General features: G+C 42.8%; 1 protein-coding gene across 2 annotated transcripts in view; it reads right to left on the bottom strand.

Annotated features, from left to right (window-relative positions):
• Positions 1 to 24,439, bottom strand: part of LOC110526849 (vacuolar protein sorting-associated protein 13C) — a 219,427-nt gene that overhangs the window by 125,475 nt on the left and 69,513 nt on the right. For both annotated transcript variants that reach the window (XM_036981697.1, XM_036981698.1), the window contains 10 exons: positions 22,605 to 22,722; positions 20,242 to 20,374; positions 18,290 to 18,365; positions 14,887 to 14,987; positions 11,357 to 11,510; positions 10,077 to 10,156; positions 8,970 to 9,029; positions 4,626 to 4,776; positions 897 to 1,013; positions 91 to 194 (listed from right to left, as the gene is read on the bottom strand). In XM_036981697.1, coding sequence (XP_036837592.1) covers positions 91 to 194; positions 897 to 1,013; positions 4,626 to 4,776; positions 8,970 to 9,029; positions 10,077 to 10,156; positions 11,357 to 11,510; positions 14,887 to 14,987; positions 18,290 to 18,365; positions 20,242 to 20,374; positions 22,605 to 22,722 — 1,094 coding nt within the window. The remainder of the gene's footprint in view (positions 1 to 90; positions 195 to 896; positions 1,014 to 4,625; positions 4,777 to 8,969; positions 9,030 to 10,076; positions 10,157 to 11,356; positions 11,511 to 14,886; positions 14,988 to 18,289; positions 18,366 to 20,241; positions 20,375 to 22,604; positions 22,723 to 24,439) is intronic.

Below are 24,439 nucleotides of genomic sequence, written 5' to 3'. Positions count from 1 at the left end.
GGTTAAATAAAGAATAGTACCTAAATGAAAAAGTAGAGTTAACTGAGACAGGACCAATGCAATAGTCATTTTTAAATAAAAAAAAATCACCTTTTTGTGGATGGTTTTGGGGTCGACATCCAGCACCACTATGTCCCTGAGCCTGGCGAACAGCGTTGTCTCTTTGGCCTGGACCAGCACCGACCCATCAATACCTGACGACAGATCAGTCAAGTCAAGTACACTGTATGTAAATCACATGCAGGACAGATACCTACTACTAGAACTACTGAGTCACATCAATACAGCTACCTACTACTAGAACTACATCAATACAGATACCTACTACTAGAACTACATCAATACAGATACCTACTACTAGAACTACATCAATACAGATACCTACTACTAGAACTACATCAATACAGATACCTACTACTAGAACTACATCAATACAGATACCTACTACTAGAACTACATCAATACAGATACCTACTACTAGAACTACTGAGTCACATCAATACAGATACCTACTACTAGAACTACATCAATACAGATACCTACTACTAGAACTACATCAATACAGATACCTACTACTAGAACTACATCAATACAGATACCTACTACTAGAACTACATCAATACAGATACCTACTACTAGAACTACATCAATACAGATACCTACTACTAGAACTACATCAATACAGATACCTACTACTAGAACTACATCAATACAGATACCTACTACTAGAACTACATCAATACAGATACCTACTACTAGAACTACATCAATACAGATACCTACAGATAACTGAAATAAACGTTGGAAGGACATTTTCCAAAACTGGATAAGTAAGTTTATAAGCAGCATAACTCCTCCCCCCACCCTCTCCTTTCAGATGATTGGTCACGTCTTACCTTGTATTGTGATGTCAGCGATGTTCCGCCGGTCATCACACACCTCCACACGGAATGAACCCAGCTTAGCAGACAGCTTGAAGTTCAACACATTGCTGTTTTTCGCTCCTTTCGACACTGAAGGAGGAGGACAACGAAACGACATTTGAACAGAGTTTAATACTAGTCTTTAATGGCCATGTGGAGCCCAACATACACTAAATATAGTACAGTGTGGTACAGAACAGTATATTATAGTATGGTACAGAACAGAGTTAATACAAGTCTTTAATGGCCATGTGGAGCCCAACATACACTAAATATAGTACAGAGTGGTACAGAACAGAGTTAATACTAGTCTTTAATGGCCATGTGGAGCCCAACATACACTAAATATAGTACAGAGTGGTACAGAACAGAGTTAATACTAGTCTTTAATGGCCATGTGGTGCCCAACATACACTAAATATAGTACAGTGTGGTACAGAACAGTATATTATAGTATGGTACAGAACAGAGTTAATACAAGTCTTTAATGGCCATGTGGAGCCCAACATACACTAAATATAGTACAGAGTGGTACAGAACAGAGTTAATACTAGTCTTTAATGGCCATGTGGAGCCCAACATACACTAAATATAGTACAGAGTGGTACAGAACAGTATATTATAGTATGGTACAGAACAGAGTTAATACAAGTCTTTAATGGCCATGTGGAGCCCAACATACACTAAATATAGTACAGAGTGGTACAGAACAGAGTTAATACTAGTCTTTAATGGCCATGTGGAGCCCAACATACACTAAATATAGTACAGAGTGGTACAGAACAGAGTTAATACTAGTCTTTAATGGCCATGTGGAGCCCAACATACACTAAATATAGTACAGAGTGGTACAGAACAGAGTTAATACTAGTCTTTAATGGCCATGTGGAGCCCAACATACACTAAATATAGTACAGTGTGGTACAGAAAAGTATATTATAGTATGGTACAGAACAGAGTTAATACTAGTCTTTAATGGCCATGTGGTGCCCAACATTCACTAAATATAGTACAGAGTGGTACAGAACAGTATATTATAGTATGGTACAGAACAGAGTTAATACTAGTCTTTAATGGCCATGTGGAGCCCAACATTCACTAAATATAGTACAGACTGGTACAGAACAGAGTTAATACTAGTCTTTAATGGCCATGTGGAGCCCAACATTCACTAAATATAGTACAGAGTGGTACAGAACAGAGTTAATACTAGTCTTTAATGGCCATGTGGAGCCCAACATACACTAAATATAGTACAGTATACTATAGTATACTATAGTTTGGTATATTATAGTATGGTATAGAACAGTATATTATAGACTGGTATATTATAGTATAGTGTGGTATAGAAGAGTATATTATAGTATGGTATATTATAGTATGGTATATTATAGTATGGTATATTATAGTATGGTATATTATAGTATGGTATATTATAGTATGGTTTAGAACAGTATATTATAGTATGGTATATTATAGATTGGTATATTATAGTATGGTATAGAACAGTATATTATAGTACAGTATGGTTTATTATAGTATGGTATAGAACAGTATATTATAGTATGGTATATTATAGTATGGTATGTTATAGTATGGTATAGTACAGAATATTACATTATATTATGGTATAGAACAGTATTTTATAGTATGGCATAGTACAGTATATTATAGTATGGTATAGTACAGTATGGTATATTATAGTATGGTATAGTACAGTATGGTATATTATAGTATGGTATAGTACAGTATGGTATAGTACAGTATGGTATATTATAGTATGGTATAGTACAGTATGGTATAGTACAGTATGGTCTATTATAGTATGGTATAGTACAGTATGGTATATTATAGTATGGTATAGTACAGTATGGTATATTATAGTATGGTATATTATAGTATGGTATAGTACAGTATGGTATATTATAGTATGGTATAGTACAGTATGGTATATTATAGTATGGTATAGTACAGTATGGTATATTATAGTATGGTATATTATAGTATGGTATAGTACAGTATGGTATATTATAGTATGGTATAGTACAGTATGGTATAGTACAGTATGGTATATTATAGTATGGTATAGTACAGTATGGTATATTATAGTATGGTATAGTACAGTATGGTATAGTACAGTATGGTATATTATAGTATGGTATAGTACAGTATGGTATAGTACAGTATGGTATATTATAGTATGGTATATTATAGTATGGTATATTATAGTATGGTATAGTACAGTATGGTATATTATAGTATGGTATAGTACAGTATGGTATAGTACAGTATGGTATATTATAGTATGGTATAGTACAGTATGGTATATTATAGTATGGTATAGTACAGTATGGTATAGTACAGTATGGTATATTATAGTATGGTATAGTACAGTATGGTATAGTACAGTATGGTATATTATAGTATGGTATAGTACAGTATGGTATATTATAGTATGGTATAGTACAGTATGGTATAGTACAGTATGGTATAGTACAGTATGGTATAGTACAGTATGGTATATTATAGTATGGTATAGTACAGTATGGTATAGTACAGTATGGTATATTATAGTATGGTATAGTACAGTATGGTATATTATAGTATGGTATAGTACAGTATGGTATAGTACAGTATGGTATATTATAGTATGGTATAGTACAGTATGGTATAGTACAGTATGGTATATTATAGTATGGTATAGTACAGTATGGTATAGTACAGTATGGTATATTATAGTATGGTATAGTACAGTATGGTATATTATAGTATGGTATATTATAGTATGGTATAGTACAGTATGGTATATTATAGTATGGTATAGTACAGTGTATTATAGTATGATGTATTAAAGTATAGAAAAGTATATTATTATATATAATATAGTACGGTACAGTACAGTATGGTATAGGACAGTATATTATAGTATGGTATAGAACAGTGTATTATAGTATGGTATATTATAGTATGGTATAGTATGGTATGTTAAAGTATAGAAAAGTATATTATTATATATAATATAGTATGGTACAGTTTAGTACAATACAGTATGGTACAGTACAGTGCAGTATGGTATAGTACAGTACAGTACGGTATGGTATATTATAGTACAGTACAGTATGGTATGGTATATTGTAGTATGGTATAGTACAGTATGGTATAGAACAGTATATTATAGTACAGTATGGTATATTATAGTATGGTATAGAACAGTATATTGTAGTATGGCAGAGTATATTATAGTACAGTATGGTATATTATAGTATGGTATAGTACAGAATATTACAGTATGTAATATTGTATTATAGAATAGTACAGTATATTATAGTATATTATAGTATAGAACAGTATATTATACTATATTATAGTATAGAACAGTATATTATAGTACGGTATAGTGTATTATAGTATGGTGTAGTACAGAATATTACAGTATGTAATATTGTATTATAGACTAGTACAGTATATTATAGTATATTATAGTATAGAACAGTATATTATAGTATAGAACAGTATATTATAGTACGGTATAGTGTATTATAGTATGGTATATTATACAGAATATTATATTATAGTATGGTATAGTATATTAAAGTACAGCATAGTATATTATAGTATAGTATGTTATAGTACAGTATAGTAAATTATAGTACAGTACATTGTAGTATATTAAAGTATAGTATATTATAGCATAATGTATACCTGTCTTCCCCTGTCCAGCCTTCTCCACCTGTTTCTTGGCCTCTCTGTCCTTGGAGGCTGTCAGCTCCTGGGGTACGGCTGTGTTCAGATAGTTGATGGTGGAGAGGAGCGCTTTGGTGTGGAGGAGAAAGTCTAGAGATGACAACTCCACCTGGAGATACAACCATTCATGTTAAAAACTGTACCAATACATATTAATACATAATCAATACAACTAGAACTACTGAGTCACATCAATACAGATACCTACTACTAGGATCCCACTAAAACTACATCAATACAGATACCTACTACTAGGATCCCACTAGAACTACATCAATACAGATACCTACTACTAGGATCCCACTAAAACTACATCAATACAGACACCTACTACTAGGATCCCACTAGAACTACATCAATACAGATACCTACTACTAGGATCCTACTAGAACTACATCAATACAGATACCTACTAGAACTACTGAGTCACATCAATACAGATACCTACTACTAGGATCCCACTAAAACTACATCAATACAGACACCTACTACTAGGATCCCACTAGAACTACATCAATACAGATACCTACTACTAGGATCCTACTAGAACTACATCAATACAGATATCTACTACTAGGATCCTACTAGAACTACATCAATACAGATACCTACTACTAGGATCCTACTAGAGAACTACTGAAACACATCAATACAGATACCTACTACTAGGATCCTACTAGAACTACATCAACACAGATACCTACTAGAACTACATCAATACAGATACCTTCTACTAGGATCCCACTAGAACTACATCAATACAGACACCTACTACTAGGATCCCACTAGAACTACATCAATACAGATACCTACTACTAGGATCCCACTAAAACTACATCAATACAGACACCTACTACTAGGATCCCACTAGAACTACATCAATACAGATACCTACTACTAGGATCCTACTAGAACTACATCAATACAGATATCTACTACTAGGATCCTACTAGAACTACATCAATACAGATACCTACTACTAGGATCCTACTAGAGAACTACTGAAACACATCAATACAGATACCTACTACTAGGATCCTACTAGAACTACATCAACACAGATACCTACTAGAACTACATCAATACAGATACCTACTACTAGGATCCCACAGAACTACATCAATACAGATACCTACTACTAGGGTCGAACTACTACTATGATCCTACTAGAACTACCGAGTCTAACTACTACTAAGATCCTACTAGAACTACCGAGTCTAACTACTACTGGATCCTACTGGGGTCATACGGCTGATCCCACAATCCTAATACTACAATGACTTTCCTTGAACTGGTTATTAACATGAACCTATTATGGGAGCCATTTATTAATATTAAAAAAAGGAAGATATAATTTTCTGAAAAAAACCTATCCTATATATGTATATTTTATCCAGCAAACCTGTGGCCTTTCATCCAGCATCCATACCATAATGACTTGATATCAACCTGGCAACAAGAACATCAAGTCTATTCAGGGATCACTGCACAGTGTGTAAGGCCATGAGAGAGAGCGGGAGAGAGAGAGAGAGAGAGAGTATGTGTGTGTGAGAGTGTGTGTGTGTGTGTGTGTGTGTGTGTGTGTGTGTGTGTGTGTGTGTGTGTGTGTGTGTGAGAGGAGTGTATGTGTGTGTGTGAGAGGAGTGTATGTGTGTGTGAGAGTGTGTGTGTGTCCAAGGCAAAGGCTGCATGACTAAGGTCTCTGACAAACACCTATAACCTTTTCTCAGCTCTCAACAAACACCGGTAACCTTCTCAGCCACCACACTGAAACGGTGCTGTAAAACAGGACTGGAAAGTGATTAACCTATGTCATTAAGATTATTATGGATTTCTGTTTTCCTCACGTTGGTTCTGAAATAGCTGAGTGAAAACCAGACGTGTGCCAACACAAAGACTAGTATTGATTCAAAAAACACTATTTTTGTTTTTTAAGGCGGAGCTTAAACAACCTTCAACCCAACTGTGTAACTCCCTCTGCAGCAATTTGACACGCCAAGAGACTGAATTCTAGGAGGACTGATTAGAACTGAGACTAAGGACTGAATTCTAGGAGGACTGATTAGAACTGAGACTATTGACTGAATTCTAGGACTGATTAGAACTGAGACTAAGGACTGAATTCTAGGAGGACTGATAAGAACTGAGACTAAGGACTGAATTCTAGGAGGACTGATTAGAACTGAGACTAAGGACTGAATTCTAGGAGGACTGATTAGAACTGAGACTAAGGACTGAATCCTAGGAGGACTGATTAGAACTGAGACTAAGGACTGAATTCTAGGAGGACTGATTAGAACTGAGACTAAGGACTGAATTCTAGGAGGACTGATTAGAACTGAGACTAAGGACTGAATTCTAGGAGGACTGATTAGAACTGAGACTAAGGACTGAATTCTAGGAGGACTGATCAGAACTGAGACGAAGGACTGAATTCTAGGAGGACTGATTAGAACTGAGACTAAGGACTGAATTCTAGGAGGACTGATTAGAACTGAGACTAAGGACTGAATTCTAGGAGGACTGATTAGAACTGCGACTAAGGACTGAATTCTAGGAGGACTGATTAGAACTGAGACTAAGGACTGAATCCTAGGAGGACTGATTAGAACTGAGACTAAAGGACTGAATTCTAGGAGGACTGATTAGAACTGAGACTAAGGACTGAATTCTAGGAGGACTGATTAGAACTGAGACTAAGGACTGAATTCTAGGAGGACTGATTAGAACTGAGACTAAGGACTGAATCCTAGGAGGACTGATTAGAACTGAGACTAAGGACTGAATCCTAGGAGGACTGATTAGAACTGAGACTAAGGACTGAATCCTAGGAGGACTGATTAGAACTGAGACTAAGGACTGAATCCTAGGAGGACTGATTAGGACTGCGACTAAGGACTGAATCCTAGGAGGACTGATTAGAACTGAGACTAAGGACTGAATTCTAGGAGGACTGATTAGAACTGAGACTAAGGACTGAATTCTAGGAGGACTGATTAGAACTGAGACTAAGGACTGAATTCCAGGAGGACTGATTAGAACTGAGACTAAGGACTGAATTCTAGGAGGACTGATTAGAACTGAGACTAAGGACTGAATTCCAGGAGGACTGATTAGAACTGAGACTAAGGACTGAATTCTAGGAGGACTGATTAGAACTGAGACTAAGGACTGAATTCTAGGAGGACTGATTAGAACTGAGACTAAGGACTGAATTCCAGGAGGACTGATTAGAACTGAGACTAAGGACTGAATTCTAGGAGGACTGATTAGAACTGAGACTAAGGACTGAATTCCAGGAGGACTGATTAGAACTGAGACTAAGGACTGAATTCTAGGAGGACTGATTAGAACTGAGACTAAGGACTGAATTCCAGGAGGACTGATTAGAACTGAGACTAAGGACTGAATTCCAGGAGGACTGATAAGAACTGAGACTAAGGACTGAATTCCAGGAGGACTGATTAGAACTGATTCTCTATATAGTTTTTAGTATTTTTTAATTTAACATTTGAATGAAACGTTATAATGTGTTTCTGACAGACATGCAGTCTCTTACTGAGGACATGTGATTTATAGTTATTAAATATGGATCAGACCGGTCCTAAGTCTTAGGGATGTAATGCTGAACATACAGTTTAAACAGTATAATCCAGGCTTATCTAGGCTCTAGATGGAGGGTTATTCATTTACAGAGAATTCAGTTGACCTCATATCGTCTGCAGCCCCCCCCCCCCCTCCCTCTTCAAAAAATTGTAATATAGCCAGGTTGAATCATTCTTATGCTCTCACTCCATCCTCTGTAGATCTATAGCTGGGTAACCAATGAGAGGGCAGCACCCTGGAAAGGACCCTGTTCTCACTCCATCCTCTATAGATGTATAGCTGGGTAACCAACGAGAGGGCAGCTTCCTGGAAAGGACCCTACTCTCAGTCTAAATGCTCTCAGTCCATCCTCTGTAGATCTATAGCTGGGTAACCAATGAGAGGGCAGCACCCTGGAAAGGACCCTGTTCTCACTCCATCCTCTATAGATGTGTAGCTGGGTAACCAACGAGAGGGCAGCTTCCTGGAAAGGACCCTGCTCTTAGAAAGCACCATGAAGAGTGGTTGAGGAAGTGGTTAACATAGAACTGGCTCTATACAAATACTGTGGAGCAAAACAAAACATGGTGATGAGGAGATGTGTTAGGGGGGGGGGGGGGGGGGGGGACAAAATACCTTCGCAATAAGAAATCAGCGGTTACCTTGGTTACTCAGAAAAAAACAACAACAAAAACACTACCAATTCATATCACATACCTTCAGGTTTTGCTCAGTGTTGTCAAACGTGGTCTGGAAATTAGGCCCGTTGATATCAGCCTGTAGGAAGGGATAGCATGTCGTTAATACTCACAAACACTTCCTGCTCTAGAAAACAACCACTTAGCTCATATAAGATTTCCATAGAACGAGAGACCCAACGATACAAATATTGGGATTTTTCTTTCTAAAATAAGATATCGTGCTTGTGAACTTGGGCAAAATGCAATAGAGAGAGAGTGAGTGAAAGAGTGAGTGAGTGAGTGAGTGAGTGAGTGAGTGAGTGAGTGAGTGAAAGAGTGAAAGAGTGACAGAAAGAGTGAGTGAAAGAGTGAGTGAAAGAGTGAGTGAAAGAGTGAGTGAGTGAAAGAGTGAAAGAGAGAGAGAGAGAGAGAGAGAGTGAAAGAGTGAGTGAAAGAGTGAGTGAAAGAGTGAGTGAAAGAGTGAGTGAGAGAGTGAGTGAGTAAAAGAGTGAGTGAGCGAGTGAAAGAGTGACAGTGAGAGAGTGAAAGAGTGACAGTGAGAGAGAGAGAAAGAGTGAGAGTGAGAGAGTAGAAGAGAGAGTGAAAGAGAGAGTGAAAGAGTGAGAGAGAGAGTGAAAGAGAGTGAAAGAGAGAGTGAAAGAGTGAGAGTGAAAGAGTGAGTGAGTGAAAGAGTGAGTGAGTGAGTGAGTGAAAGACTGAGTGAATGAAAGAGTGAGTGAGTGAGTGAGTGAAAGAGTGACAGTGAAAGTGTGACAGTGAGAGTGAAAGAGTGAGAGGGAGTGAAAGAGTGAGTGAGTGAAAGAGTGAAAGTGAGTGAGTGACTGAGTGAAAGAGTGAGTGAGTGAAAGAGTGAAAGAGTGAGTGAGAGAGAGTGAAAGAGTGAGTGAGTGAAAGAGTGACAGTGAGAGAGTGAAAGAGTGAGAGTGAGAGAGAGAAAGAGTGAGAGAGAGTGAAAGAGAGAGTTAAAGAGAGAGTGAAAGAGTGAAAGAGAGAGTGAAAGAGTGAGAGTGAGTGAGTGAAAGAGTGAGTGAAAGAGTGAGAGTGAGAGAGCGGAGATATCGATTTGAGACCAACAGGAAGGAGTGACTGGACAAAAGAACCCAGTGAGTAAAACTCCACTTACTTTGGTGTACTCCACTTTGAGCAGGTCTGAGCCGTGCTTGTCTGAGGAGCTGATCAGGTGCAGAGGCTGGTTATTGGAGTCTGGAAATGAACATCATTCATTACTAATCATGTCTGGGGATGCCCATCCCTGTTATAGAGGGATAGAATCAGTTGGACGTTGACATTCATATAAATAATAGCGATTTCCTGTTTACAGACATCCCACGGCCCAGTCTACATCCTACATGGGCTGCTACTACCATGGCTGTACTGAAGTGGAGGACTTAATCCCAGATACAGTCTCTACTGTGGTCCTACTGTGCCTCTGATCTCACAGTAGTCCAGGCCTACTTTACGGAGGTGAGGGTGAAGTCATAGGTCAGGGGTTAGGGTTACTAGTACCTCTGATCTCACAGTAGACCAGGCCTACTTTACAGAGGTGAGGGTGAGGTCATAGGTCAGGGGTTAGGGTTACTAGTACCTCTGATCTCACAGTAGACCAGGCCTACTTTACAGAGGTGAGGGTGAAGTCATAGGTCAGGGGTTAGGGTTACTAGTACCTCTGATCTCACAGTAGTCCAGGCCTACTTTACGGAGGTGAGGGTGAAGTCATAGGTCAGGGGTTAGGGTTACTAGTACCTCTGATCTCACAGTAGTCCAGGCCTACTTTACGGAGGTGAGGGTGAAGTCATAGGTCAGGGGTTAGGGTTACTAGTACCTCTGATCTCACAGTAGACCAGGCCTACTTTACGGAGGTAGGAGGTGATGGTGAGGTCATAGGTCAGGGGTTAGTGTTAGTTAGTTAGGGTTACTGGTACCTCGTATCTCACAGTAGTCCAGGCCTACTTTATGGAGGTAGGATGTGATGGTGAGGTCATAGGTCAGGGGTTAGTTAGGGTTACTGGTACCTCGTATCTCACAGTAGTCCAGGCCTACTTTACGGAGGTAGGAGGTGATGGTGAGGTCATAGGTCAGGGGTTATGGTTAGTTAGTTAGGGTTACAGGTACCTCGTATCTCACAGTAGTCCAGGCCTACTTTACAGAGGTGAGGGTGAGGTCATAGGTCAGGGGTTAGTGTTAGTTAGTTAGGGTTACTGGTACCTCGTATCTCACAGTAGTCCAGGCCTACTTTACGAAGGTAGGAGGTGATGGTGAGGTCATAGGTCAGGGGTTAGTTAGTTAGGGTTACAGGTACCTCGTATCTCACAGTAGTCCAGGCCTACTTTACGAAGGTAGGAGGTGATGGTGAGGTCATAGGTCAGGGGTTAGTGTTAGTTAGTTAGTTAGGGTTACTGGTACCTCGTATCTCACAGTAGTCCAGGCCTACTTTACGGAGGTAGGAGGTGATGGTGAGGTCATAGGTTCTCATCTTGCCCTCTGCTCCCAGCTGAGACACACTGAGGGCTAACAGCGTGTTCTCCTGGTCAGCCTGACGCGTCAACTCCAACAGCACCTGGAGAACGTCACCAAAAACACACCTCAATAACATGATAACGCATTAGACAGTGGTCCTGTGTAGCATAGTGCTTTAGACAGTGGTCCTGTGTAGCATAGTGCTATAGACAGTGGTCCTGTGTAGCATAGCGCTATAGACAGTGGTCCTGTGTAGCATAGTGCTATAGACAGTGGTCCTGTGTAGCATAGTGCTATAGACAGTGGTCCTGTGTAGCATAGTGCTATAGACAGTGGTCCTGTGTAGCATAGTGCTATAGACAGTGGTCCTGTGTAGCATAGCGCTATAGACAGTGGTCCTGTGTAGCATAGCGCTTTAGACAGTGGTCCTGTGTAGCATAGTGCTATAGACAGTGGTCCTGTGTAGCATAGTGCTTTAGACAGTGGTCCTGTGTAGCATAGCGCTTTAGACAGTGGTCCTGTGTAGCATAGCGCTATAGACAGTGGTCCTGTGTAGCATAGTGCTATAGACAGTGGTCCTGTGTAGCATAGCGCTTTAGACAGTGGTCCTGTGTAGCATAGTGCTTTAGACAGTGGTCCTGTGTAGCATAGCGCTTTAGACAGTGGTCCTGTGTAGCATAGTGCTATAGACAGTGGTCCTGTGTAGCATAGCGCTTTAGACAGTGGTCCTGTGTAGCATAGTGCTTTAGACAGTGGTCCTGTGTAGCATAGCGCTTTAGACAGTGGTCCTGTGTAGCTGGGTTGGTAGAGCATAGCGCTATAGACAGTGGTCCTGTGTAGCATAGCGCTATAGACAGTGGTCCTGTGTAGCTGGGTTGGTAGAGCATAGTGCTTTAGACAGTGGTCCTGTGTAGCATAGCGCTTTAGACAGTGGTCCTGTGTAGCATAGTGCTATAGACAGTGGTCCTGTGTAGCTGGGTTGGTAGAGCATAGTGCTTTAGACAGTGGTCCTGTGTAGCATAGCGCTTTAGACAGTGGTCCTGTGTAGCTGGGTTGGTAGAGCATAGTGCTATAGACAGTGGTCCTGTGTAGCTGGGTTGGTAGAGCATAGCGCTATAGACAGTGGTCCTGTGTAGCTGGGTTGGTAGAGCATAGCGCTTTAGACAGTGGTCCTGTGTAGCTGGGTTGGTAGAGCATAGTGCTATAGACAGTGGTCCTGTGTAGCTGGGTTGGTAGAGCATAGCGCTTTAGACAGTGGTTCTGTGTAGCTGGGTTGGTAGAGCATAGCGCTTTAGACAGTGGTCCTGTGTAGCTGGGTTGGTAGAGCATAGCGCTTTAGACAGTGGTCCTGTGTAGCTGGGTTGGTAGAGCATAGCGCTTTAGACAGTGGTCCTGTGTAGCTGGGTTGGTAGAGCATAGCGCTTTAGACAGTGGTCCTGTGTAGCTGGGTTGGTAGAGCATAGCGCATTAGACAGTGGTCCTGTGTAGCTGGGTTGGTAGAGCATAGTGCTATAGACAGTGGTCCTGTGTAGCTGGGTTGGTAGAGCATAGCGCTATAGACAGTGGTCCTGTGTAGCTGGGTTGGTAGAGCATAGCGCTTTAGACAGTGGTCCTGTGTAGCTGGGTTGGTAGAGCATAGTGCATTAGACAGTGGTCCTGTGTAGCTGGGTTGGTAGAGCATAGCGCTATAGACAGTGGTCCTGTGTAGCTGGGTTGGTAGAGCATAGCGCTTTAGACAGTGGTCCTGTGTAGCTGGGTTGGTAGAGCATAGCGCTATAGACAGTGGTCCTGTGTAGCTGGGTTGGTAGAGCATAGCGCTTTAGACAGTGGTCCTGTGTAGCTGGGTTGGTAGAGCATAGCGCTTTAGACAGTGGTCCTGTGTAGCTGGGTTGGTAGAGCATAGCGCTATAGACAGTGGTCCTGTGTAGCATAGCGCTTTAGACAGTGGTCCTGTGTAGCATAGCGCTTTAGACAGTGGTCCTGTGTAGCTGGGTTGGTAGAGCATAGTGCTTTAGACAGTGGTCCTGTGTAGCATAGTGCTTTAGACAGTGGTCCTGTGTAGCATAGTGCTTTAGACAGTGGTCCTGTGTAGCTGGGTTGGTAGAGCATAGCGCTTTAGACAGTGGTCCTGTGTAGCTGGGTTGGTAGAGCATAGCGCTTTAGACAGTGGTCCTGTGTAGCTGGGTTGGTAGAGCATAGCGCTATAGACAGTGGTCCTGTGTAGCATAGTGCTATAGACAGTGGTCCTGTGTAGCATAGCGCTTTAGACAGTGGTCCTGTGTAGCATAGCGCTTTAGACAGTGGTCCTGTGTAGCTGGGTTGGTAGAGCATAGCGCTATAGACAGTGGTCCTGTGTAGCATAGCGCTTTAGACAGTGGTCCTGTGTAGCTGGGTTGGTAGAGCATAGCGCTATAGACAGTGGTCCTGTGTAGCATAGTGCTATAGACAGTGGTCCTGTGTAGCATAGCGCTTTAGACAGTGGTCCTGTGTAGCATAGTGCTATAGACAGTGGTCCTGTGTAGCATAGCGCTTTAGACAGTGGTCCTGTGTAGCTGGGTTGGTAGAGCATAGCGCTTTAGACAGTGGTCCTGTGTAGCTGGGTTGGTAGAGCATAGCGCTTTAGACAGTGGTCCTGTGTAGCTGGGTTGGTAGAGCATAGCGCTTTAGACAGTGGTCCTGTGTAGCATAGCGCTTTAGACAGTGGTCCTGTGTAGCTGGGTTGGTAGAGCATAGCGCTTTAGACAGTGGTCCTGTGTAGCTGGGTTGGTAGAGCATAGTGCTTTAGACAGTGGTCCTGTGTAGCTGGGTTGGTAGAGCATAGTGCTTTAGACAGTGGTCCTGTGTAGCTCGGTTGGTAGAGCATAGCGCTTTAGACAGTGGTCCTGTGTAGCTGGGTTGGTAGAGCATAGTGCTTTAGACAGTGGTCCTGTGTAGCTGGGTTGGTAGAGCATAGCGCTATAGACAGTGGTCCTGTGTAGCTGGGTTGGTAGAGCATAGCGCTTTAGACAGTGGTCCTGTGTAGCTGGGTTGGTAGAGCATAGCGCTTTAGACAGTGGTCCTGTGTAGCTGGGTTGGTAGAGCATAGCGCTTTAGACAGTGGTCCTGTGTAGCTGGGTTGGTAGAGCATAGCGCTTTAGACAGTGGTTCTGTGTAGCTGGGTTGGTAGAGCATAGCGCTTTAGACAGTGGTCCTGTGTAGCTGGGTTGGTAGAGCATAGCGCTTTAGACAGTGGTCCTGTGTAGCTGGGTTGGTAGAGCATAGCGCTTTAGACAGTGGTCCTGTGTAGCTGGGTTGGTAGAGCATAGCGCTATAGACAGTGGTCCTGTGTAGCTCGGTTGGTAGAGCATAGCGCTTTAGCAACACCAGAGTTGAGGGTTCGACTCCCACTGGGGTCACCAATAGAAACATGTATTGCTTTGATTATTGGGTTATTTGAACATTATAGAGAAAAAAATACACAAAAAAACAATTCGTACCGCTCTGACTTCAAACTTGAAGTGTACGTCAGTCAGCTCCTCTGTGACGGAGGGTTGGTGCTCCTCATCCACGGACATATAATATGACTCTCCATCTGAGTCTGAGGAGGAAGATAAATATATAGAGTAATATAGATTACATATAGACTACATAGAGATTACATACAGACTACATACAGACTACATAGAGACTACATATAGATTATATACAGACAACATAGAGACTACATATAGACTACATAGAGACTACATATAGATTATATACAGACTACATAGAGACTACATAGAGACTACATATAGACTACATACAGACTACATACAGACTACATATAGATTATATAGACTACATAGAGACTACATAGAGACTACATACAGACTACATACAGACTACATACAGACTACATAGAGATTACATATAGACTACATACAGACTACATATAGATTACATATAGATTATATATAGATTATATACAGACTACATACAGACTACATACAGACTACATATAGACTACATACAGACAACATATAGATTACATACAGACTACATATAGATTACATACAGACTACATAGAGATTACATATAGACTACATAGAGACTACATAGAGACTACATACAGACTACATATAGATTACATACAGACTACATATAGATTATATACAGACTACATACAGACTACATAGAGACTACATAAAGACTACATACAGACTACATAGAGACTACATATAGATTATATACAGACTACATAGAGACTACATAGAGACTACATATAGACTACATACAGACTACATACAGACTACATATATATTATATAGACTACATAGAGACTACATAGAGACTACATACAGACTACATACAGACTACATACAGACTACATACAGACTACATAGAGATTACATATAGACTACATACAGACTACATATAGATTACATATAGATTATATATAGATTATATACAGACTACATACAGACTACATACAGACTACATATAGACTACATACAGACAACATATAGATTACATACAGACTACATATAGATTACATACAGACTACATAGAGATTACATATAGACTACATAGAGACTACATAGAGACTACATACAGACTACATATAGATTACATACAGACTACATATAGATTATATACAGACTACATACAGACTACATAGAGACTACATAAAGACTACATACAGACTACATAGAGACTACATATAGATTACATACAGACTACATATAGATTACATAGAGATTACATAGAGATTACATATAGACTACATATAGACTACATAGTGTAAAAAGATCACACATACACTGAGTGGACAAACCATTAGGAACACCTTCCTAATATTGATTTGCAACCCCCCCCGTCCTTTTGTCCTCAGAACAGCCTCATTTTGTCAGGGTCATGGACTCTACAAGGTGTTTAAAGTGTTCCACAGGGATGCTGGCCCATGTTGACTCCAATGCCTCCCACAGTTGTGTCAAGTTGGCTGGATGTCCTTTGGGTGGTGGAACATTCTGGATACACACAGGAAACTGTTCAGTGTGAAAAACCCAGCAGCGTTGCAGTTCTTGACATACTACCATACTGTTCAAAAGGCACTTCAATCTTTTGTCTTGCCCATTCACCCTCTGAATGGCACACTATCCATGTCTCAATTGTCTCAAGGTTTAAAAATCCTTCTTTAATCTGTCTCCTCCCCTTCATCTTTAACCTGACTCCTCCCCTTCATCTTTAACCTGTCTCCTCCCCTTCATCTTTAATCTGTCTCCTCCCCTTCATCTTTAACCTGACTCCTCCCCTTCATCTTTAATCTGTCTCCTCCCCTTCATCTACACTGATTTGAAGTGGATTTAACAGGTGACATCAATAAGGGATCATAGCTTTCACCTGGACTGGACAGTTTGTCATGAAAAGAGCAGGTGTTCCTAATGCTTTGTCCACTCAGTGTACATCACCTACAGACGTCTGAAAATAAACAGAACATATCCCATAGTGAAAGAAATGTTCCCACTCATTCATGATTCATCCCATACAATAACAGATGGTCCTTCTATCTCCTGGTCTTTGTTCTTCAGTAACAGATGGTCCATCTATCTCCTGGTCTTTGTTCTTCCTTCTATCTCCTGGTCTTTGTTCTTCCTTCTATCTCCTGGTCTTTGTTCTTCCTTCTATCTCCTGGTCTTTGTTCTTCCTTTTATCTCCTGGTCTTTGTTCTTCAGTAACAGATGGTCCATCTATCTCCTGGTCTTTGTTCTTCCTTCTTCCTCCTGGTCTTTGATTTTCAGTAACAGATGGTGCTTCTATCTCCTGGTCTTTGTTCTTCAGTAACAGATGGTCCTTCTATCTCCTGGTCTTTGTTCTTCCTTCTATCTCCTGGTCTTTGTTCTTCAGTAACAGATGGTCCTTCTATCTCCTGGTCTTTGTTCTTCAGTAACAGATGGTCCTTCTAACTCCTGGTCTTTGTTCTTCCTTCTATCTCCTGGTCTTTGTTCTTCAGTAACAGATGGTGCTTCTATCTCCTGGTCTTTGTTCTTCAGTAACAGATGGTCCTTCTATCTCCTGGTCTTTGTTCTTCCTTCTATCTCCTGGTCTTTGTTCTTCAGTAACAGATGGTCCTTCTATCTCCTGGTCTTTGTTCTTCCTTCTATCTCCTGGTCTTTGTTCTTCAGTAACAGATGGTCCTTCTATCTCCTGGTCTTTGTTCTTCAGTAACAGATGGTCCTTCTAACTCCTGGTCTTTGTTCTTCCTTCTATCTCCTGGTCTTTGTTCTTCAGTAACAGATGGTCCTTCTATCTCCTGGTCTTTGTTCTTCAGTAACAGATGGTCCTTCTATCTCCTGGTCTTTGTTCTTCAGTAACAGATGGTCCTTCTATCTCCTGGTCTTTGATCTTCAGTAACAGATGGTCCTTCTATCTCCTGGTCTTTGATCTTCAGTAACAGATGGTCCTTCTATCTCCTGGTCTTTGTTCTTCCTTCTATCTCCTGGTCTTTGTTCTTCAATAACAGATGATTATTCTATCTCCTGGTCTTTGTTCTTCAGTAACAGATGGTCCTTCTATCTCCTCATCTTTGTTCTTCAGTAATAGTTGCCATGGAAATGCCCTTGATTGTCTGATCTAGTTCAGATGAAGGAGGTTGAGCCGCTGACTCTAAAATACAGTCTTCTTTTACCTGAGGGGGGAGCTGTTGTATTCTGTCTTGCACTCGACATCGACTCACCGTCCCCAACAGACAACTCTGAGTCGTGGCATCCATTTTAGACAAAGACCAGGGGATAGGAGGAGCATCCCATCTAGGATCAGATTACCTGACGCTCAATTATAACCGTTAAGAGTGGTCAGATAACAGCAGACCCTGGATCAGTTCCTGCAGAAACAGTTTAGTGAAGAACCAACCCCCCCCACCTGTCTCTAATGCATCCAGGAGGACGGTAGACTGTAAACCCAGGATGTTGGGCCTGGCCTCAGACAAACACAGCATCTAGTGGAAACAAGATGGGAGGGGGAAGAAAACAGTTGATTGCCAATCCTATTACTATTAGACATGATGAACTGTACCAATATAATGGGTGTGTGTAGGTTACTCTACTGGTGAACTGGGTCATACCAACTGTACCAATATAATGGGTGTGTGTAGAGGATACTCTACTGTACCAATATAATGGGTGTGTGTAGAGGTTACTCTACTGGTGAACTGGGTCATACCAACTGTACCAATATAATGGGTGTGTGTGTAGGTTACTCTACTGGTGAACTGGGTCATACCAACTGTACCAATATAATGGGTGTGTGTAGAGGTTACTCTTCTGGTGAACTGGGTCATACCAACTGTACCAATATAATGGGTGTGTGTAGAGGTTACACTACTGGTGAACTGGGGCATACCAACTGTACCAATATAATGGGTGTGTGTAGGTTACTCTACTGTACCAATATAATGGGTGTGTGTAGGCTACTCTACTGGTGAACTGGGTCATACCAACTGTACCAATATAATGGGTGTATGTAGGCTACTCTACTGTACCAATATAATGGGTGTGTGTAGGTTACTCTACTGGTGAACTGGGTCATACCAACTGTACCAATATAATGGGTGTGTGTAGGTTACTCTACTGGTGACCTGGGGCATACCAACTATACCAATATAATGGGTGTGTGTAGACTACTCTACTGTACCAATATAATGGGTGTGTGTAGGTTACTCTACTGTACCAATATAATGGGTGTGTGTAGGTTACTCTACTGTACCAATATAATGGGTTACTCTACTGTACCAATATAATGGGTGTGTGTAGGTTACTCTACTGTACCAATATAATTGGTGTGTGTAGGTTACTCTACTGTACCAATATAATGGGTGTGTGTAGAAGATACTCTACTGGTGAACTGGGGCATACCAACTGTACCAATATAATGGGTGTGTAGGTTACTCTACTGTACCAATATAATGGGTGTGTGTAGGTTACTCTACTGTACCAATATAATTGGTGTGTGTAGAGGTTACTCTACTGGTGAACTGGGGCATACCAACTGTACCGTCTGGGTGGGGGTGGAAGGGGTGGAATCACTCTGGGGCATACCAACTGTACCTTCTGGGTGGGGGTGGAGTCACTCTGGGGCATACCAACTGTACCTTATGGGTGGGGGTAGAAGGGGTGGAATCACTCTGGGGCATACCAACTGTACCTTCTGGGTGGGGGTAGAAGGGGTGGAACCACTCTGGGGCATACCAACTGTACCTTCTGGGTGGGGGTAGAAGGGGTGGAATCACTCTGGGGCATACCAACTGTACCTTCTGGGTGGGGGTGGAACCACTCTGGGGCATACCAACTGTACCTTCTGGGTGGGGGTGGAAGGGGTGGAATCACTCTGGGGCATACCAACTGTACCTTCTGGGTGGGGGTAGAAGGGGTGGAACCACTCTGGGGCATACCTACTGTACCTTCTGGGTGGGGGTAGAAGGGGTGGAATCACTCTGGGGCATACCAACTGTACCTTCTGGGTGGGGGTGGAAGGGGTGGAATCACTCTGGGGCATACCAACTGTACCTTCTGGGTGGGGGTGGAAGGGGTGGAATCACTCTGGGGCATACCAACTGTACCTTCTGGGTGGGGGTGGAAGGGGTGGAATCACTCTGGGGCATACCAACTGTACCTTCTGGGTGGGGGTGGAAGGGGTGGAATCACTCTGGGGCATACCAACTGTACCTTCTGGGTGGGGGTGGAATCACTCTGGGGCATACCAACTGTACCTTCTGGGTGGGGGTGGAAGGGGTGGAATCACTCTGGGGCATACCAACTGTACCTTCTGGGTGGGGGTGGAAGGGGTGGAATCCCTTTGGGGCATACCAACTGTACCTTCTGGGTGGGGGTGGAAGGGGTGGAATCACTCTGGGGCAGGGGGATGCTGTTGACCAGGTCCAACACACCCTGGATCTTCTGGTCTGAGATCTTCACATGGAGGAGAGGCAGTTCTCCAGACACCTTGAATCTGGAACACAGTAGATACCCGAGGTTTACTAATCTGGAACACAGTAGGTACCATACCCGAGGTTTACTAATCTGGAACACAGTAGGTACCAGAGGTTTACTAATCTGGAACACAGTAGGTACCAGAGGTTTACTAATCTGGAACACAGTAGGTACCAGAGGTTTACTAATCTGGAACACAGTAGGTACCAGAGGTTTACTAATCTGGAACACAGTAGGTACCATACCAGAGGTTTACTAATCTGGAACACAGCAGGTACCAGAGGTTTACTAATCTGGAACACAGTAGGTACCAGAGGTTTACTAATCTGGAACACAGTAGGTACCAGAGGTTTACTAATCTGGAACACAGTAGGTACCATACCAGAGGTTTACTAATCTGGAACACAGCAGGTATCCGGAGGTTTACTAATCTGGAACACAGTAGGTACCAGAGGTTTACTAATCTGGAACACAGTAGGTACCATACCAGAGGTTTACTAATCTGGAACACAGCAGGTACCAGAGGTTTACTAATCTGGAACACAGTAGGTACCAGAGGTTTACTAATCTGGAACACAGTAGGTACCATACCAGAGGTTTACTAATCTGGAACACAGCAGGTACCAGAGGTTTACTAATCTGGAACACAGTAGGTACCAGAGGTTTACTAATCTGGAACACAGTAGGTACCAGAGGTTTACTAATCTGGAACACAGTAGGTACCATACCAGAGGTTTACTAATCTGGAACACAGTAGGTACCAGAGGTTTACTAATCTGGAACACAGTAGGTACCAGAGGTTTACTAATCTGGAACACAGTAGGTACCATACCAGAGGTTTACTAATCTGGAACACAGCAGGTACCAGAGGTTTACTAATCTGGAACACAGTAGGTACCAGAGGTTTACTAATCTGGAACACAGTAGGTACCATACCAGAGGTTTACTAATCTGGAACACAGCAGGTACCAGAGGTTTACTAATCTGGAACACAGTAGGTACCAGAGGTTTACTAATCTGGAACACAGTAGGTACCATACCAGAGGTTTACTAATCTGGAACACAGTAGATACCAGAGGTTTACAAATCTGGAACAAAGTAGGTACCATACCAGAGGTTTACAAATCTGGAACACAGTAGGTACCATACCAGAGGTTTACTAATCTGGAACACAGTAGGTACCAGAGGTTTACTAATCTGGAACACAGTAGGTACCATACCAGAGGTTTACTAATCTGGAACACAGTAGGTACCAGAGGTTTACTAATCTGGAACACAGTAGGTACCAGAGGTTTACTAATCTGGAACACAGTAGGTACCAGAGGTTTACTAATCTGGAACACAGTAGATACCAGAGGTTTACTAATCTGGAACACAGTAGATACCAGAGGTTTACTAATCTGGAACACAGTAGGTACCATACCAGAGGTTTACTAATCTGGAACACAGTAGGTACCATACCAGAGGTTTACTAATCTGGAACACAGTAGGTACCAGAGGTTTACTAATCTGGAACACAGTAGATACCAGAGGTTTACTAATCTGGAACACAGTAGGTACCAGAGGTTTACTAATCTGGAACACAGTAGATACCAGAGGTTTACAAATCTGGAACACAGTAGGTACCATACCAGAGGTTTACAAATCTGGAACACAGTAGGTACCATACCAGATGTTTACAAATCTGGAACACAGTAGGTACCATACCAGAGGTTTACTAATCTGGAACACAGTAGGTACCAGAGGTTTACTAATCTGGAACACAGTAGGTACCATACCAGAGGTTTACTAATCTGGAACACAGTAGGTACCAGAGGTTTACTAATCTGGAACACAGTAGGTACCAGAGGTTTACTAATCTGGAACACAGTAGGTACCATACCAGAGGTTTACTAATCTGGAACACAGCAGGTACCAGAGGTTTACTAATCTGGAACACAGTAGATACCATACCAGAGGTTTACTAATCTGGAACACAGTAGGTACCAGAGGTTTACTAATCTGGAACACAGTAGATACCTGAGGTTTACTAATCTGGAACACAGTAGATACCAGAGGTTTACAAATCTGGAACACAGTAGGTACCAGAGGTTTACTAATCTGGAACACTCAGCCCCCCCAGTCTGGTGTTACCTGGCTCAGCCCCCCCAGTCTGGTGTTACCTGGCTCAGCCCCCCCAGTCTGGTGTTACCTGGCTCAGCCCCCCCAGTCTGGTGTTACCTGGCTCAGCCCCCCCAGTCTGGTGTTACCTGGACATCCTGGTGTCCTTCTCCACCATGCATTTGGCCAGCTGGAGGCTGAAGTCCATGGGCTGCAGGATGTGCTGTATAGAGGAACCACGTTGACGGGCCGTCTTCCACTCCTCACCTGTAGGGACAGAGACCGGAAGAGTGGGGGACAGAGCTCAGTGGGGGACAGACCGGGACAGAGCTCAGTGGGGACAGAGACCGGAACAGTGGGGGACAGACCGGAACAATGGGGAACAGAGCTCAGTGGGGGACAGACCGGAACAGTGAGGGACAGACCGGAACAGTGAGGGACAAGAGCTCAGTGGGGACAGACCGGAACAGTGGAGGACAGAGCTCAGTGGGGGACAGACCGGAACAGTGGGGGACAGAGCTCAGTGGGGACAGACCGGAACAGTGGGGGACAGAGCTCAGTGGGGGACAGACCGGAACAGTGGGGGACAGAGCTCAGTGGGGACAGACCGGAACAGTGAGGGACAGAGCTCAGTAGGGACAGACCGGAACAGTGGGGGACAGAGCTCAGTGGGGACAGACCGGAACAGTGGGGGACAGAGCTCAGTGGGGACAGACCGGAACAGTGAGGGACAGAGCTCAGTGGGGACAGACCGGAACAGTGGGGGACAGAGCTCAGTGGGGACAGACCGGAACAGTGAGGGACAGAGCTCAGTGGGGACAGAGACCGGAAGAGTGGGGGACAGAGATCAGTGGGGACAGAGACCGGAACAGTGAGGGACAGACCGGAACAGTGGGGGACAGACCGGAACAGTGGGGGACAGACCGGAACAGTGGGGGACAGACCGGAACAGTGGGGGACAGACCGGAACAGTGGGGGACAGACCAGAACAGTGGGGGACAGAGCTCAGTGGGGACAGAGCTCAGTGGGGACAGACCGGAACAGTGGGGGACAGAGCTCAGTGGGGCCAGACCGGAACAGTGAGGGACAGAGCTCAGTGGGGACAGAGACAGAAACAGTGAGGGACAGAGCTCAGTGGACAGAGACAGAAACAGTGAGGGACAGAGCTCAGTGGGGACAGAGACAGAAACCGTGAGGGACAGAGCTCAGTGGACAGAGATAGAAACAGTGAGGGACAGAGCTCAGTGGGGACAGAGACAGAAACCGTGAGGGACAGAGCTCAGTGGACAGAGACAGAAACAGTGAGGGACAGAGCTCAGTGGACAGAGACAGAAACAGTGAGGGACAGAGCTCAGTGGACAGAGACAGAAACAGTGAGGGACAGAGCTCAGTGGACAGAGACAGAAACAGTGAGGGACAGAGCTCAGTGGACAGAGACAGAAACAGTGAGGGACAGAGCTCAGTGGGGACAGAGACAGAAACAGTGAGGGACAGAGCTCAGTGGGGACAGAGACAGAAACAGTGAGGGACAGAGCTCAGTGGGGACAGAGACAGAAACAGTGAGGGACAGAGCTCAGTGGACAGAGACAGAAACAGTGAGGGACAGAGCTCAGTGTGCATTGCAGCTCACAAGGCAGTAGACTGAGTGAGTGTTTGTTCCATAATGACATTAACGGGAAAACACTGTTAGTGGGAAGACATCTGAGTGGTTTCATGAGACACAGATGAAAATAACTGTTTGAAATGCAGTAAGGGGGAAGATGCAACAACTAGCATGTTGCTAATATAGAAGATCTATAGATGCAACAACTAGCATGTTGCTAATATAGAATATATACAGATGCAACAACTAGCATGTTGCTAATATAGAATATATATAGATGCAACAACTAGCATGGGTTGCTGATACAGAAGATCTGGAGATCCACAACTAGCATTGGTTGCTAATACAGAAGATCTATAGATGCAACAACTAGCATTGGTT

Source organism: Oncorhynchus mykiss, chromosome 6, assembly GCF_013265735.2.
Source record: "Oncorhynchus mykiss isolate Arlee chromosome 6, USDA_OmykA_1.1, whole genome shotgun sequence".
Taxonomy (NCBI): domain Eukaryota; kingdom Metazoa; phylum Chordata; class Actinopteri; order Salmoniformes; family Salmonidae; genus Oncorhynchus; species Oncorhynchus mykiss.
The sequence above is the reverse complement of the archived record's forward strand: the minus strand, read 5'-3'. Positions and strand labels throughout refer to the sequence as shown.